Source organism: Mustelus asterias, chromosome 19 (genome assembly GCF_964213995.1).
Source record: "Mustelus asterias chromosome 19, sMusAst1.hap1.1, whole genome shotgun sequence".
NCBI lineage: Eukaryota > Metazoa > Chordata > Chondrichthyes > Carcharhiniformes > Triakidae > Mustelus > Mustelus asterias.
Window position 1 is genome coordinate 31,149,913 of NC_135819.1, and position 18,717 is coordinate 31,168,629.

At 49.4% G+C, this 18,717-nt stretch overlaps 1 protein-coding gene across 2 annotated transcripts; it reads left to right on the plus strand.

Annotated features, from left to right (window-relative positions):
- Window positions 1-12,703: 12,703 nt before the first annotated feature.
- bhlhe41 (basic helix-loop-helix family, member e41) lies at window positions 12,704-17,512 on the plus strand. Of its 2 annotated transcripts, none has more exons than XM_078235255.1 (5): window positions 12,704-13,242; window positions 13,345-13,408; window positions 13,654-13,761; window positions 14,277-14,388; window positions 15,394-17,512. In XM_078235255.1, exons 1-5 carry the CDS (start codon window positions 13,163-13,165, stop codon window positions 16,347-16,349), a joined length of 1,320 nt encoding a protein of 439 aa, XP_078091381.1. In that variant the 5' UTR covers window positions 12,704-13,162; the 3' UTR covers window positions 16,350-17,512. The 2 variants fall into 2 exon arrangements, with proteins under 2 accessions (XP_078091381.1, XP_078091382.1); XM_078235256.1 differs by having other exon boundaries at window positions 12,714-13,242; window positions 13,350-13,408; window positions 15,394-17,506.
- The last annotated feature ends 1,205 nt before the right edge of the window (window positions 17,513-18,717 follow it).

The following is an 18,717-nucleotide window of genomic DNA, read 5'->3' on the forward strand; positions in this document are numbered from 1 at the left end:
CCTCCTGCCAGAAATCAGCACTGAGCTGTATAATATATGTAAATTGGAATTACCATATCATTAATAGGCCCAGGACTGAAGTCTCGGGGCCTGCTAGCATCGTCTCTGCCTCCCCCGTCCCCCGCCAGGAGTGGTTCACTCCAATGGGGTTTACAATAGTTTCCCCCCTCCCACCCCCACCAGGAGTGGTTCATTCCAGCGGGGTTTACAATAGTTCCCCACTTGTGGGGAGCTGGCGGCCCAACCCCGCTGGAGTGAAGGGGGGGGGGGGGTTATCAAGGACACTCAAGAGGTCAGGGGTAAGGGGGAGTCCTCCATCGGTATTTAAACACAGCAGGAACACACTGCAAGTAGTCTCACAACACCAGGTTAAAGTGCAACAGGTTTATTTGGTAGCACGAACTTTTGGAGCACTGCCCCTGCATTAGGTGAGTGAAGAGTGTGATTCACAAACAGGGCATATATAGACACAAACTCAATTACAAGATAATGATTGGAATGTGAGTTTTAACAGGTAATCAAGTCTTTACAGGTACAGACAATGTGAGTGGAGAGAGGGTTAAAGAGGTGTGAATTGTCTCCAGCCAGGACAGTTAGTGAGATTTTGCAGGTCCAGGCAAGCTGTGGGGGTTACAGATAGTGTGACATGAACCCAAGATCCCGGTTGAGGCCTTCCTCATGTGTGCGGAACTTGGCTATCAGTTTCTGCTCAGCGACTCTGCGCTGTCGTGTGTCGTGAAGGCTGCCTTGGAGAACGCTTACCCAAAGAATGCCTGTGACTGCTGAAGTGTTCCCTGATTGGAAGGGAACACTTCTGCCTGGTGATTGTCGAGTGGTGTCCATTCATCTGTTGTCGTAGCGTCTGCATGGTCTCGCCAATATACCATGCCTCGGGCTCTCGCAAATCTCCCCACCAGGATATTAGTCCCCCTCCAGTTCAGGTGTAACCCATCCCTCTTGAACAGGTCACCCCTTCTCCGGAAGAGATCCCAATGATTCACAAATCTAAATCCCTGTCCCCTGCACCAGCTCACAAGCCAGGCATTCATCTGCCTAATCTTCCTATTCCTACTCTCACATGACACCGGCAGTAGTCCAGAAATTACTATCTTCGAGGTCCTGCATTTTAGCCTTCAGCCTAACTCTCTATGTTCACACTTCGGGACCTCATCTTTTTTCCTACCTATGTCGTTGGTACCAATATGTACAATGACCTCTGGCTGTTCACCCTCCCCCTTAAGAATGTCCTGCAACTGCTCAGAGACATCCTTGACCCTGGCACCAGGGAGGCAACACACCATCCTGGAGTCTCATTCGTGGCCACAGAAACACCTGTCTGTGCCTCTAATGAGTCCCCTATTACTTCAGCTCGCTTGCTCTTTGCCCGGCCCTGCTCTACAGCAGAACCAGGTGTGGTGCCACAGACCTGGCTGCTGCTGCTATCTCCCCCTGACAGGCTATCCCCCTCAACAGCATCCAAAACGGTATACCTGTTTGAAAGGGGAATAGTTACAGGAGACTCCTGCTCTACCTGCCTGCCCCTCCTGGTGGTCACCCAGGTGATCTACCTGGCAGAACCTGTGGTGTGACAACCTCCCTGTAACTAGTGTCTATCACACTCTCTGCCCCCTGTATGCTCCGCAGTGCATCCACCTGCCACTCCAACCGAACAATGTGGTCTGTGAGGAGCTGCAACTGGACACACTTCCTGCAGACAAAGTTGTCAAGGAGACTAGTTGCTCCCTGATTTCCCACATCTGGCAGGAGGAGCATATCACTGCCCTAGCTGTCATACTGCCCTTGTACAGGTGAAAGGATAAAAGAATCTCAACTCACCTCTCCCTTGTTTGTGGTCCTCCCATTACGTTTTTTTTAGTTAGAGGAGGAGGTAGGAAGGGAAACACTGAAATAGTGTCTGGGGTTTAACTGTCCTGCTCCTATCTTCTCTGTTTCCATATCATATTTTCCCCGGCTGCATTCTGATTGATAAGGACAGTGAGGATGGGAACTGTATTAGCATATTTAAATATTCATTTAAATATGCTGTCAATTTCAAGCCGGATTCTTCCTGCTCCTGGGATTCTCCGAACCTCAGACGCAATGCGAATCACTGCTGGTCTCCAAAACAGGATGATGACTGCACTGGGATGGGGGTGTTGTGGGGGGGGGGGGGGGGGGGGGGTGGTGGCATTGGGGAGACTCCGAGGCCGTTGAAGCCCCCGGGTGATCGGGGACATGGCTGGGCAATGCCCACCTGGCATTTGGGCATTGCCAATCTGGTTGGTACTTCCAGTGTGCATGGGGCAGTGCCAAAGGGGATGGGACCTGAGAGGGGGCATGAAGGGGTTGGAGCATGAAGGGGGGGTTGGCATGAAAGGGGATTCATTGGGAGGGCCCGGTCTATGTTGGGGAGGAGGATGGGAAAACATGCCTTCAATGAGGAGATCCCAATATCCATGAGAGAGGGAAGGGAGGGGTCTTCAATGTCACTTTGAGATTGGGCGCCCTTTAAATCCTCCTGCCAGAAATCAGCACTGAGCTGTATAATATATGTAAATTGGAATTACCATATCATTAATAGGCCCAGGACTGAAGTCTCGGGGCCTGCTAGCATCGTCTCTGCCTCCCCCGTCCCCCGCCAGGAGTGGTTCACTCCAATGGGGTTTACAATAGTTTCCCCCCTCCCACCCCCACCAGGAGTGGTTCATTCCAGCGGGGTTTACAATAGTTCCCCACTTGTGGGGAGCTGGCGGCCCAACCCCGCTGGAGTGAAGGGGGGGTTGGGCCGCCAGCTCCCCACAAGTGGAGAGTGAAGGGGGGTTATCAAGGACACTCAAGAGGTCAGGGGTAAGGGGGAGTCCTCCATCGGTATTTAAACACAGCAGGAACACACTGCAAGTAGTCTCACAACACCAGGTTAAAGTGCAACAGGTTTATTTGGTAGCACGAACTTTTGGAGCACTGCCCCTGCATTAGGTGAGTGAAGAGTGTGATTCACAAACAGGGCATATATAGACACAAACTCAATTACAAGATAATGATTGGAATGTGAGTTTTAACAGGTAATCAAGTCTTTACAGGTACAGACAATGTGAGTGGAGAGAGGGTTAAAGAGGTGTGAATTGTCTCCAGCCAGGACAGTTAGTGAGATTTTGCAGGTCCAGGCAAGCTGTGGGGGTTACAGATAGTGTGACATGAACCCAAGATCCCGGTTGAGGCCTTCCTCATGTGTGCGGAACTTGGCTATCAGTTTCTGCTCAGCGACTCTGCGCTGTCGTGTGTCGTGAAGGCTGCCTTGGAGAACGCTTACCCAAAGAATGCCTGTGACTGCTGAAGTGTTCCCTGATTGGAAGGGAACACTTCTGCCTGGTGATTGTCGAGTGGTGTCCATTCATCTGTTGTCGTAGCGTCTGCATGGTCTCGGGACATCCTTTCGCAAGAGTATGTACCGTGTACCTGGTGGATGGTGTTCTCACGTGAGATGATGGCATCCATGTCGATGCTCCAGCACATCTTGCAGAGGTTGCTGTGGCAGGGTTGTGTGGTGTTGTGGTCACTGTTCTCCTGAAGGCTGGGTAGTTTGCTGCGGACAATGGTCTGTTTGAGGTTGTGCGGTTGTTTGAAGGCAAGCAATGGAGGTGTGGGGATGGCCTTGGCAAGATGTTTGTCTTCATCCTTGACATGTTGAAGGCTCCAGAGAAGATGTCTTGGCTTCTCCGCTCCGGGGAAGTACTGGACAACGAAGGGTACTCTGTCCACTGTGTCCCATGTTTGTCTTCTGAGGAGGTCGGTGCGGTTTTTCACTGTGGCACGTTGGAACTGTCGATCGATGAGTTGAGCGTCATAAGCTGTTTTTACGAGGGCATCTTTCAGCGTCCGGAGGTGTCTGTTGCGATCCTCCTCATCTGAGCCGATCCTGTGTATACGGAGGGCTTGTCCGTAGGGGATGGCTTTAACGTGTTTAGGGTGGAAGCTGGAGAAGTGGTGCATCGTGAGGTTATCCGTGGGCTTGCGGTACAGTGAGGTGCTGAGGTGACCGTCCTTGATGGAGATGCGTGTGTCCAAGAATGCAACCGATTCTGGAGAGTAGTCCATGGTGAGTCTGATGATGGGATGGAACTTGTTGATGTCATCATATAGTTGTTTCAGTGATTGTTCACCATGAGTCCAAAGGAAGAAAATGTCATCAATGTCATGCCTCACAAATTTGATTGAATTTTTTGAGGAGGTAACTAAGTGTGTTGATGAAGGTAGGGCAGTTGATGTCATATACATGGATTTTAGTAAGGCGTTTGATAAGGTCCCCCATGGTCGGCTTATGATAAAAGTGAGGAGGTGTGGGATAGAGGGAAAGTTGGCCGATTGGATAGGTAACTGGCTATCTGATCGAAGACAGAGGGTGGTGGTGGATGGAAAATTTTCGGATTGGAGGCAGGTTGCTAGCGGAGTGCCGCAGGGATCGGTGCTTGGTCCTCTGCTCTTTGTGTTTTTTATTAATGACTTAGAGGAGGGGGCTGAAGGGTGGATCAGTAAATTTGCTGATGACACCAAGATTGGTGGAGTCGTGGATGAGGTGGAGGGCTGTTGTAGGCTGCAAAGAGACATAGATAGGATGCAAAGCTGGGCTGAAAAATGGCAAATGGAGTTTAACCCTGATAAATGTGAGGTGATTCATTTTGGTAGGACTAATTTAAATGTGGATTACAGGGTCAAAGGTAGGGTTCTGAAGACTGTGGAGGAACAGAGAGATCTTGGGGTCCATATCCACAGATCTCTAAAGGTTGCCACTCAAGTAGATAGAGCTGTGAAGAAGGCCTATAGTGTGTTAGATTTTATTAACAGGGGGTTGGAGTTTAAGAGCCGTGGGGTTATGCTGCAACTGTACAGGACCTTGGTGAGACCACATTTGGAATATTGTGTGCAGTTCTGGTCACCTCACTATAAGAAGGATGTGGAAGCGCTGGAAAGAGTGCAGAGGAGATTTACCAGGATGCTGCCTGGTTTGGAGGGTAGGTCTTATGAGGAAAGGTTGAGGGAGCTAGGGCTGTTCTCTCTGGAGTGGAGGAGGCTGAGGGGAGACTTAATAGAGGTTTATAAAATGATGAAGGGGATAGATAGAGTGAATGTTCAAAGACTATTTCCTTGGGTGGATGGAGCTATTACAAGGGGGCATAACTATAGGGTTCGTGGCAGGAGATATAGGAAGGATATCAGAGGTAGGTTCTTTACGCAGAGAGTGGTTGGGGTGTGGAATGGACTGCCTGCAGTGATAGTGGAGTCAGACACTTTAGGAACATTTAAGCGGTTATTGGATAGGCACATGGAGCACACCAGGATGATAGGGAGTGGGATAGCTTGATCTTGGTTTCAGATAAAGCTCGGCACAACATCGTGGGCTGAAGGGCCTGTTCTGTGCTGTACTGTTCTATGTTCTAATGTATCTAGTGTTGGTTGAAGGTCCTGTGCGGTGAAGAAGTCTTGTTCCAACCTGTGTAATGAAGATATTGGCACATTGAGGTGCGAATTTGGTCCCTATGGCTGTTTCATGTGTCTGGATGAAGAACTGTTTGTTGAAGTTGAAGACGTTGCAGTCCAGGATGAAACGAATGAGTTGTAGAATTGCGTCTGGAGATTGGCAGTTGTCAGCGTTGAGTACTGAGGCAGTTGCAGCAATGCTGTCGTTGTGGGGATGCTGGTGTAGAGTGCCAAGACATTTGATTTGATTTGATTTATTATTGTCACATGTATTATCATACAGTAAAAAGTATTGTTTCTTGCGCGCTATACAGACAAAACATACCTTTCATAGAGAAGGAAACGAGAGTGCAGAATGTAGTGTTACAGTCATAGCTCGGGTGTAAAGAAAGATCAACTTAATACAAGGTAAGTGCATTCAAAAGTCTGACAGCAGCAGGGAAGAAGCTGTTCTTGAGTCAGTTGGTAGTGATCTCAGTCTTTTGTATCTTTATCCCGAAGGAAGAAGGTGGAAGAGAGAATGTCTGGGGTGGGTGGGGTCCTTAATTATGCCGGCTGCTTTGCCGAGGCAGCGGGAAGTGTAGACAGAGTCAATGGATGGGAGGCTGGTTTGTGTGATGGATTGGGCTATAGTCACGACCTTTTGTAGTTCCTTGCAGTCTTGGGCAGAGCAGGAGCCATACCAAGCTGTGATACAACCAGAAAGAATGCTTTCTATGGTGCATCTGTATAAGTTGGTGAGAGTCGTAGCTGACATGCCAAATTTCCTTAGTCTCCTGAAAAAGTAGAGGCAAAGGTGGGGTTTCTTAACTATAGTGTCAGCATGGGGGGACCAGGACAGGTTGTTGGTGATCTGGACACCTAAAAGCTTGAAGCTCTCAACCCTTTCTACTTCGTCCCCATTGATGTATGTTCTTTATGCTTCCTGAAGTCGATGACAATCTCCTTCATTTTGTTGACATTGAGGGAGAGATCCATTGTGACGAGGAATGTTCCTGGCCGTCCAATGTACGATGGGTTTCAGAATGCCCTCGACGTAGCCAGAGAGGTTCTCACACAGGGTCCCATTGCCTGATACGATGGGACGGCCGGGTGTGTTGGCCTTGTGTATCTTCAGAAGGCAGTAGAGATCTCCAACGCGAGGAGTACATGGGATGAGAGCACGGAGGGTGCTCTGAAGGTCCGGATCAAAGGTCTTGATCAGTCTGTTGAGTTGACGGGTGTGTTCTTTGGTCGGATATGCGGGTAACTGTCTGTCGTGTTCCTCGTTGTTCAGTTATCGATACACTTTTTTGCAGTAATCCGTTCTGTTCAGTATGACAGTGGCCCCTCCTTTGTAGTAGCTCGTGCTACTAAATAACCTGTTGGACTTTTAACCTGGTGTTGTGAGGCTACTTACTGTGCTTACCCCAGTCCAACATGGCAGCATCTCCACATCATGGAACACACTGCATACAAAATAAATATCTTCATATAGATATTATCTGCACTGCATTGTTCCGATGTATCTTTGTGGTTGCAATGACATTGGGGGACAGGAATAATTAATGGAATTGCACATTTTAAATAGAATAACTGATGCTTTGATTGTGCAACTCGGGGGCGGATATGGGAATATCCTATGGGACAGGCTGGGAGATCAAATAACAAATGCAGTGTGTGCTGTATGGGGAACATGAGCTCCAGAGACTGGGACCCAAGCAGAATCTATCCACTCTGAAATGACACCAGTACAGACAGCAGTCTGTCTCACACAGATACCAGTACAGACAGCAGTCTGTCTCACACAGACACCAGTACAGACAGCAGTCTGTCTCACACAGACACCAGTACAGACAGCAGTCTGTCTCACACAGACACCAGTGCAGACAGCAGTCTGTCTCACACAGACACCAGTACAGACAGCAGACTGTCTCACACAGACACCAGTACACACAGCAGTCTGTCTCACACAGACACCAGTACAGACAGCAGTCTGTCTCACACAGACGCCAGTACAGACAGCAGTCTGTCTCACACAGACACCAGTACAGACAGCAGTCTGTCTCACACACACACCAGTACACACAGCAGTCTGTCTCACACAGACACTAGTACAGACAGCAGACTGTCTCACACAGACACTAGTACAGACAGCAGACTGTCTCACACAGACACCAGTACAGACAGCAGTCTGTCTTACACAGACACCAGTACACACAGCAGTCTGTCTCACACACGCACCAGTACAGACAGCAGTCTGTCTCACACAGACACTAGTACAGACAGCAGACTGTCTCACACAGACACCAGTACACACAGCAGTCTGTCTCACACAGACACCAGTACAGACAGCAGTCTGTCTCACACAGACACCAGTACAGACAGCAGTCTGTCTCACACAGACACCAGTACACACACCAGTCTGTCTCACACAGACACCAGTACAGACAGCAGACTGTCTCACACAGACACCAGTACACACAGCAGTCTGTCTCACACACGCACCAGTACACACAGCAGTCTGTCTCACACAGACACCAGTACAGACAGCAGACTGTCTCACACAGACACCAGTTCACACAGCAGTCTGTCTCACACAGACACCAGTACAGACAGCAGAATGTCTCACACAGACACCAGTACAGACAGCAGACTGTCTCACACAGACACCAGTACACACACCAGTCTGTCTGACACAGACACCAGTACAGACAGCAGTCTGTCTCACACACACACCAGTACAGACAGCAGTCTGTCTCACACAGACACCACTACAGACAGCAGACTGTCTCACACAGACACCAGTATACACAGCAGTCTGTCTCACACAGACACCAGTACAGACAGCAGTCTGTCTCACACAGACACCAGTACAGACAGCAGTCTGTCTCACACAGACACCAGTACAGACAGCAGAATGTCTCACACAGACACCAGTACAGACAGCAGCCTGTCTCACACAGACACCAGTACAGACAGCAGTCTGTCTCACACAGTCACCAGTACACACAGCAGTCTGTCTCACACACGCACCAGTACAGACAGCAGTCTGTCTCACACAGACACCAGTACAGACAGCAGACTGTCTCACACAGACACCAGTACACACAGCAGTCTGTCTCACACATGCACCAGTACACACAGCAGTCTGTCTCACACAGACACCAGTACAGACAGCAGACTGTCTCACACAGACACCAGTACACACAGCAGTCTGTCTCACACAGACACCAGTACAGACAGCAGTCTGTCTCACACACACACCAGTACAGACAGCAGTCTGTCTCACACAGACACCAGTACAGACAGCAGACTGTCTCACACAGACACCAGTATACACAGCAGTCTGTCTCACACAGACACCAGTACAGACAGCAGTCTGTCTCACACAGACACCAGTACAGACAGCAGTCTGTCTCACACAGACACCAGTACAGACAGCAGAATGTCTCACACAGACACCAGTACAGACAGCAGCCTGTCTCACACAGACACCAGTACAGACAGCAGTCTGTCTCACACAGACGCCAGTACAGACAGCAGTCTGTCTCACACAGACACCAGTACAGACAGCAGTCTGTCTCACACACACACCAGTACACACAGCAGTCTGTCTCACACAGACACTAGTACAGACAGCAGACTGTCTCACACAGACACTAGTACAGACAGCAGACTGTCTCACACAGACACCAGTACAGACAGCAGTCTGTCTTACACAGACACCAGTACACACAGCAGTCTGTCTCACACACGCACCAGTACAGACAGCAGTCTGTCTCACACAGACACTAGTACAGACAGCAGACTGTCTCACACAGACACCAGTACACACAGCAGTCTGTCTCACACAGACACCTGTACAGACAGCAGTCTGTCTCACACAGACACCAGTACAGACAGCAGTCTGTCTCACACAGACACCAGTACACACACCAGTCTGTCTCACACAGACACCAGTACAGACAGCAGACTGTCTCACACAGACACCAGTACACACAGCAGTCTGTCTCACACACGCACCAGTACACACAGCAGTCTGTCTCACACAGACACCAGTACAGACAGCAGACTGTCTCACACAGACACCAGTTCACACAGCAGTCTGTCTCACACAGACACCAGTACAGACAGCAGAATGTCTCACACAGACACCAGTACAGACAGCAGACTGTCTCACACAGACACCAGTACACACACCAGTCTGTCTGACACAGACACCAGTACAGACAGCAGTCTGTCTCACACACACACCAGTACAGACAGCAGTCTGTCTCACACAGACACCACTACAGACAGCAGACTGTCTCACACAGACACCAGTATACACAGCAGTCTGTCTCACACAGACACCAGTACAGACAGCAGTCTGTCTCACACAGACACCAGTACAGACAGCAGTCTGTCTCACACAGACACCAGTACAGACAGCAGAATGTCTCACACAGACACCAGTACAGACAGCAGCCTGTCTCACACAGACACCAGTACAGACAGCAGTCTGTCTCACACAGTCACCAGTACACACAGCAGTCTGTCTCACACACGCACCAGTACACACAGCAGTCTGTCTCACACAGACACCAGTACAGACAGCAGACTGTCTCACACAGACACCAGTACACACAGCAGTCTGTCTCACACATGCACCAGTACACACAGCAGTCTGTCTCACACAGACACCAGTACAGACAGCAGACTGTCTCACACAGACACCAGTACACACAGCAGTCTGTCTCACACAGACACCAGTACAGACAGCAGTCTGTCTCACACACACACCAGTACAGACAGCAGTCTGTCTCACACAGACACCAGTACAGACAGCAGACTGTCTCACACAGACACCAGTATACACAGCAGTCTGTCTCACACAGACACCAGTACAGACAGCAGTCTGTCTCACACAGACACCAGTACAGACAGCAGTCTGTCTCACACACACACCAGTACAGACAGCAGTCTGTCTCACACAGACACCAGTACAGACAGCAGACTGTCTCACACAGACACCAGTATACACAGCAGTCTGTCTCACACAGACACCAGTACAGACAGCAGTCTGTCTCACACAGACACCAGTACACACAGCAGTCTGTCTCACACATGCACCAGTACACACAGCAGTCTGTCTCACACAGACACCAGTACAGACAGCAGACTGTCTCACACAGACACCAGTACACACAGCAGTCTGTCTCACACAGACACCAGTACAGACAGCAGTCTGTCTCACACACACACCAGTACAGACAGCAGTCTGTCTCACACAGACACCAGTACAGACAGCAGACTGTCTCACACAGACACCAGTATACACAGCAGTCTGTCTCACACAGACACCAGTACAGACAGCAGTCTGTCTCACACAGACACCAGTACAGACAGCAGTCTGTCTCACACAGACACCAGTACTGACAGCAGAATGTCTCACACAGACACCAGTACAGACAGCAGCCTGTCTCACACAGACACCAGTACAGACAGCAGTCTGTCTCACACAGACGCCAGTACAGACAGCAGTCTGTCTCACACAGACACCAGTACAGACAGCAGTCTGTCTCACACACACACCAGTACACACAGCAGTCTGTCTCACACAGACACTAGTACAGACAGCAGACTGTCTCACACAGACACTAGTACAGACAGCAGACTGTCTCACACAGACACCAGTACAGACAGCAGTCTGTCTTACACAGACACCAGTACACACAGCAGTCTGTCTCACACACGCACCAGTACAGACAGCAGTCTGTCTCACACAGACACTAGTACAGACAGCAGACTGTCTCACACAGACACCAGTACACACAGCAGTCTGTCTCACACAGACACCTGTACAGACAGCAGTCTGTCTCACACAGACACCAGTACAGACAGCAGTCTGTCTCACACAGACACCAGTACACACACCAGTCTGTCTCACACAGACACCAGTACAGACAGCAGACTGTCTCACACAGACACCAGTACACACAGCAGTCTGTCTCACACACGCACCAGTACACACAGCAGTCTGTCTCACACAGACACCAGTACAGACAGCAGACTGTCTCACACAGACACCAGTTCACACAGCAGTCTGTCTCACACAGACACCAGTACAGACAGCAGAATGTCTCACACAGACACCAGTACAGACAGCAGACTGTCTCACACAGACACCAGTACACACACCAGTCTGTCTGACACAGACACCAGTACAGACAGCAGTCTGTCTCACACAGACACCAGTACAGACAGCAGTCTGTCTCACACAGACACCAGTACAGACAGCAGTCTGTCTCACACAGACACCAGTACAGACAGCAGAATGTCTCACACAGACACCAGTACAGACAGCAGCCTGTCTCACACAGACACCAGTACAGACAGCAGTCTGTCTCACACAGTCACCAGTACACACAGCAGTCTGTCTCACACACGCACCAGTACAGACAGCAGTCTGTCTCACACAGACACCAGTACAGACAGCAGACTATCTCACACAGACACCAGTACACACAGCAGTCTGTCTCACACAGACACCAGTATACACAGCAGTCTGTCTCACACAGACACCAGTATACACAGCAGTCTGTCTCACACAGACACCAGTACAGACAGCAGTCTGTCTCACACAGACACCAGTACAGACAGCAGTCTGTCTCACACAGACACCAGTATACACAGCAGTCTGTCTCACACACGCACCAGTACAGACAGCAGACTGTCTCACACACGCACCAGTACAGACAGCAGTCTGTCTCATACAGACACCAGTACAGACAGCCGTCTGCTTTATTTAAGGCAGCTTTGCTCCAACGTCATGGTTTGGTTGGGGGTTGGAGTTGGGTGCAGTGTGTGTGTATCTGGGTTGGGGGGGGGGGTGGCGGGGGAGGGCGGTTGTATGCTGCTGGGGCATACTGGGTGAGGGACTGGGTTTTGCAGGGGGTGGGATTTTGGATTTGGGATGGAGTTTGCAGGGTGTGGGATTTGGGATGGAGTTTGCAGAGGGTGGGATTTGGATGGGGTTTGCAGGGGTGGGATTTGGGATGGAGTTTGCAGGGGGTGGGATTTGGGATGGAGTTTGCAGAGGGTGGGATTTGGATGGGGTTTGCAGGGGGTGGGATTTGGGATGGAGTTTGCAGGGGGTGGGATTTGGGATGGAGTTTGCAGGGGGTGGGATTTGGATGGGGTTTGCAGGGGGTGGGATTTGGGATGGAGTTTGCAGGGGGTGGGATTTGGGATGGAGTTTGCAGGGGGTGGGATTTGGGATGGAGTTTGCTGCCACACGTGAGTTTGGGAATGTGCTCCGGGCTCCCTGCGGCGCCTGCTCTTTCAGTGACAAAACTGCTGATCCCTCCAGCCAGCCAGACAGTGAATAGAGAGAGAGAGTGAATGCAGAGAAAGAGGGAGAGAGAGCGAATGCAGAGAAAGAGAGCGAGAGAGTGAATGCAGAGAAAGAGGGAGAGAGAGTGAATGCAGAGAAAGAGAGAGAGAGAGTGAATGCAGAGAGAGGGGAGAGATAGCAAGCTGGTGAGAGACAGATATAAAGAGAGAGATAGATAGAGATAGATCAGGCTGCAAGCCCTGTGTACCTAGGCTGTTGTGTGTGTGTCCTCCCTAACCAGGGGGTTTCGAGCTGAGCACTGTCTGTCCCTCAGTGTCTGGGGGCGGGGGGGTAAGTGCACTTTGCGGTCCTCACGCCCCCTCCCACACAATGCAGGAAGATATCCCTCTCTCACAAGCCTCTGCTGGCTTCACACAGCGGAAGCTAATGGAAAAGGCAGACTTTATTGGGTGAGTTTTCCTTTTCCCACTAGCCCACCCCGATCCATCCTCAATCCCGCCTGCGGGCTGTCAGGAAGACTGGAACTTACTGTGTGTGTTTTATTGTTAAAGTGCAGAATACCATTCGCTGTACGTGTGCAAGTCAAAGCGGGGGATGAAACGAGACGACAGCAAGGTAAGGGGCTGTGCGGAATGATTAACTGGAGGCTAATCCTCTCCCCAAAGTTACAGTGATCACTTCTTGCTTTCTATTCTGCATCATTTAACATTGCACATTTGACTGGAATATCATGTCCCAGTCAGTCTGATAGCGCTTGAAGCACAGTGAGTCTCCTGTGTGACAGTGAGATTGCTGTGGCATCCCTGCTTTTGCTGTTGACGTTTCCCCCTCTCTGCAATTCACCTTTATTCTGTTTTAAGGAGGCCTACAAACTACCGCACCGGCTGATAGAGAAGAAAAGACGTGACAGGATTAACGAGTGCATTTCCCAGTTGAAGGATCTGCTGCCCGAGCATGTGAAATTGACGGTAAGGTACTGAACTCTGTCCTTAATTCATGCAGTGATAGCCCAATCCCCCCAAAACAGACAGCCACACTAACATCTGTAATCTGGTTTAACATGCAGCCACCAGAAACATGCTGATTTAAAAAAGAAATATACTTGCTGTAAATACCAACATCAATTTTTAAAAGATATACTTGCTGCAAATACTAAGATTGATTTTAAAAAGATATACTTGCTGCAAATACTAATTGAGATTGATTTTAAAAGATATACTTGCTGCAAATACTAACAGATTGATTTTAAAATATATACTTGCTGCAAATATTAACAAATTGATTTTTAAAAGATATACTTGCTGCAAATACTAATTGAAATTGATTTTTAAAGATATACTTGTAAATATTAACTGAGATTGACAACAGTGATGGCAACTTTATTGGAGCTTTAACTGTGTTTTCATTATAATTGGAAAAGTCATTTACCAAAAATACATTTATTTCCCCCCCCCCCCCCCCAACCCTCCCTCCAACACCCAAGACATTGGGACACCTGGAAAAAGCTGTAGTACTGGAATTAACGCTGAAACATTTAAAAGCTTTAACTACATTAACAGAGCAACAGCATCAGAAGATATTGGCTTTGCAAAATGGTAAGTTACAATGGGGTATTGACACAGGGAGAATTTGCATTTATATACCGCCTTTCATAATCGGGAGGTTACAGTGAAGCATTTCATACCATGAGGTGTACTTTGGGAGCGTGTGAAGAGAGGCTGGATAGGTTGAGGTTGTTTTCCTTAGAGCAGAGAAGGCTGAGGGGGGACCTGATCGCGGTGTGTGAGATTATGAGGGACATGGTCGGGTAGATAGGAAGGAACTTTTCCCCTTAGTGGAGGAGTCAATAACCAAGGGGCATAGATTTGAGGCAAGGGGCAGGAGATTTGGAGGTGATTTGAAGAAAAGCTTTTTCATCCAGAGGGTGGTGGGAATCTGGAACTCACTGCCAGGAACTGCAGGAACCCCCACAATATTTAAGAAGCATTTAGATGAGCACTTGAAACGCCACAGTATACACGGCATGCGCTGGAAAATGGGATTAGAATAGATAGGTGCTTGAGGCCGGCACAGACATGATGGGCCGAAAGGCCTCTTTCTGTGCTGTAAAACAATATAACCGGAATCTTACCCCCGTTCGCGCCGGGGGGATTTTCCCATCCTGCTGCAGTGAACGGAGATTGGGCTGGTCGCCAAATACTCTGACCTCACCGCAGTGGGAACATGGCGTGAACGGCCGGTAAGATCTCGCCCCAGGATTCTGTAGTCCCTGTTGTAATATGGAGGGAAAAGTTATCCAATAAAAGCACAGAAAATTCCAACAAACAGGAATGTGATAAAGACCAGATAATCTGTTTCAGTGCCAAGAGGGATGACTATTGGCTCGGAGACTGGGGAGAGCTTCCCTGCTCTCTCCATTGTGGGATTTTCTTCAGGACAGTGAAGGCAGTGCCCTGAGCAGATTATTTATTTATTTATTGATGTTGTACTCGAGTTGTTGGAGCGATAGTTTCGCTGGGTCGGGACGTGCCGGTTGTGGATTGCTATCCAGGGCAGTGTTGGATTCCTTCACTGGTGCTTGTTGTGTTTTTGTTTTCGAGGTGACTATATGGTGAAGGGGCCTCTGCACTCGGACCTGGATGCTTTCAGCTCTGGATTTGAAACCTGTGCCAGCCAGGTGCTGCAACACCTCAGCAGCTTCGAAGGCCGAGGCCCCAGGGAGCAGCGCTGTGCCCAGCTGATTGGCCACTTGCACCAAGCTGCCGCCCAGCTCCGAGCCGAGGGGGATTCGCAGACTCCGGGGGGAGGGCAGGCCGCTGACCAGGGGGTGGGGCACGAACGCGGCAGCCACAACTGCGTCCCGGTCATTCAGCGGGCACAGGCGGCAGAGAACAACGGGAGTGACACGGACACGGACAGCGGATACGGAGGGGAAGGTGAGAGGTGCGAGAGAAAGAGTGAGAAGGAGTTCACCCCGGGAAATGGATCCAGCCACAAGAGCTTGACTTGTAAAATTAAACAGGAGCCTAATGATCCAGCAGCCAAAAGGGTAAAAATGGATCCGGCCGCTCCCATGATCAGCTTTGAGGCGGGCCACGACCCTGCTCTTCACCCCATGATGGGGATTGGCACAATGCCCGCACTAGGCCAGCAGCACCCTTTCTGTCTGCCCTTTTACTTCATTGCCCCCTCACCAGCTGCTCCCTACATGCCCCCCCTGGACAGGGCCAACCTGGAGAAGTGCTGGTACCCGGCTCCCATCCCCCTCCTTTACCCTGGCATTCCATCCCTGCACGGCATCTCAGCGCTGGCACCCCATAGGCTACTCCGCCAGAACCCGTCCCCAGGCTCGGGCCCACAACCTGGGCCCCATTCGCCCGAGTCAAAGCCTGCTGGGTCCCTCCGAGTGGAGAGAGCTTCGAGCCCAGCCCTGGAACCCCCACAATCACCAAACAACACACCCTCAAACAGTTTCCATGTTCCCCCTCATCCCTCATCCCCGCCCAACCTCATAACCTCACCTTCCCTCACCACTCATGTTAAAATATGGAACTAGGCATTTCTCCCTGAGTTCCAGAGATGGAAGGAAGCCAGGATCAAATTCCAAACTGCATTGCCCCCACATAACCCACTCTTGGGTGTTTATAAATCGGCCACCTCCTTTTGGTTAGAAGTTGGGCAAAGACCAAGTCAGATTAGATCCTGCTAACGTACTCTTCAAACTGGGATGTAAACCTGTGGTTCTGTTGAGGAATTCTCTGGCCAACACTTTACAGATTAACCTTCCCCCTTCCCCCCCCCCCCCCCATCACTCCCATCCAATACCCCGTGTTAACCACTGTCCATAAAAAGTGCCGGAAAAAAGAATCACCTTCCCATTTTTCCCCAGTTCTGCAAGTTGGAGATGGTGCCAGCTTCAACCAAAATATTCTTCAGGACAGTCTAACTAAAGGACTATTTAAACCAAAAATAAAAGCAAGTTGCATGTTATATGTGTATCAATGGCTAACGCAACAGGAGTGCAAAATGAGGAGGGGAGGGGGAAGAGATGGAGGAATCATTGAAACCTTTTTATTTGAGTGAAATGAATGAGTGTGGGAGAAATGGCTTCCCTCGACCGATTGATGACTGGCAGCCCAGCTTCCTCCTGCAGCCACGCTTTGATTTATGTATTGGGTCGTGTGGCCTTTTGCACAGACGGAAGTCACTGAGGGTATCGATACAATTCCTTTCTCCCCCATCCCTCCCTCCCTCTGCACTCAGACAATTGAAAGTGGAGGTTCGGAGCCTGATCAGCCATACCGCCAAGGCAGCGGGGCAGACTCGCTGAGACCTATTTTTAGTTGTTGCCAAGGCAGCTGGTGTGGTGATGCTGTGAAGTGTTATGTAACAGCTGAGCTTGAGCCAGCACTCACTTTCACCCTGGTTACGTTCCTGCTGCTGTGTGCCTCAAGCTCTGCATTCTAAAACATCGTGAAATATATAAATTGCCTCAAGTGGCTTTTGTTTTGTGCACTGTAAATAGTTTTGTGAATAATCATGAAGTTTGTCTGATAATGCTATTTTTGTAGGGGGATATAACACACGATAACCACTGAATAGTCTATGTTTTGAGCAAAAATGGAATTTTATGAAGAATTGTAATAATGTTTGCACTTCTTGTTAGTGCTTTATGCTTATGCAGCCTTAAGTTATTAAAATAAATGCATTTAAAGAAGCGATTGGTTCCCAGCTGCTTTCAATTTTATTTTTCAATTTTCTTTGCAAAGACTATGAAGTTATTTATGATTTTACAGTCATACACACCTGGAACGTGTTTAAAATAATACATCACAGTATACAGCACAGGATTTTCATTCTGCGCCATGAGTGGCTGTTTTATCATTAAATAAAATAGAAATGCTTACGAGTTAAAAATGAGTTGGATAACGAGGGGTTAATGCAAAGTCCAGCGATGTGTCAACACCTAACACCTCGGCTGGGATTCTCCGACCTCATCCGCGGCTGGGATTCTCCGACCTCATCCGCGGCTGGGATTCTCCGACCTCATCCGCGGCTGGGATTCTCCGTTCCCACTGCAGTGAATGGAGGTTTGGCTGAGCGCCAAATTCTCCGTTCTCGCGGCAGAGGGGACAGGGTGAACAAGATAGCAGAAATTTAAAATTGACGTGAGGCTGTTCTGGGGATGATGTGGAGATGGTCACTCCATTCAAAACAAATAATGCTGGATACGAAAGAAGTTAGAATCACAGTGCAGAAGGAGGCCATTCGGCCCATCGAGTCTACACCAACCATAATCCCACCCAGGCCCTATCCCCATAACACCACGTATTTACCCTGCTAGTCCCCCTGACACTAAGGGGCAATTTAGCATGGCCAATCCACCTAACCCACACAGCTTTGGACTGTGGGAGGAAACCGAAGCACCCGGAGGAAACCCACGCAGACACGGGGAGAATGTGCAGACTCCGCACAGACAGCCAGCCAAGCCGGGAATCGAACCCGGGTCCCTGACGCAGTGGGGCAGCAGTGCCACCGTGCCACCCATTGTTCTGTGTATCGCTGCAGTCCTTCATTGGTTAAAGTTACCAAGATATTGGCAAATTCCTCATTGTCTTTAATGGCATTTTTATAATTACCACTATAATGCCACTATAATTTAGTGGCATTTCCGTGTATCCGAAAAGGTGCTGGAATGTGGCAACTAGGGGATTTTCTCAGTAACTTCATTGCAGTGTTAATGTAAGCCTTACTTGTGACACTGATAAATAAGCTAAACTAAACTATCAATGTGAAAGTTAATAATGCATTAAACAAATGGCACACTAAGCGAAGCCTGACCGCTGGCAAATTTTGCAATCAATAAGTGGGATTAAACCGGATAAAGTCACTCACCACACGTATCGTTAATAGTGGTGAATATA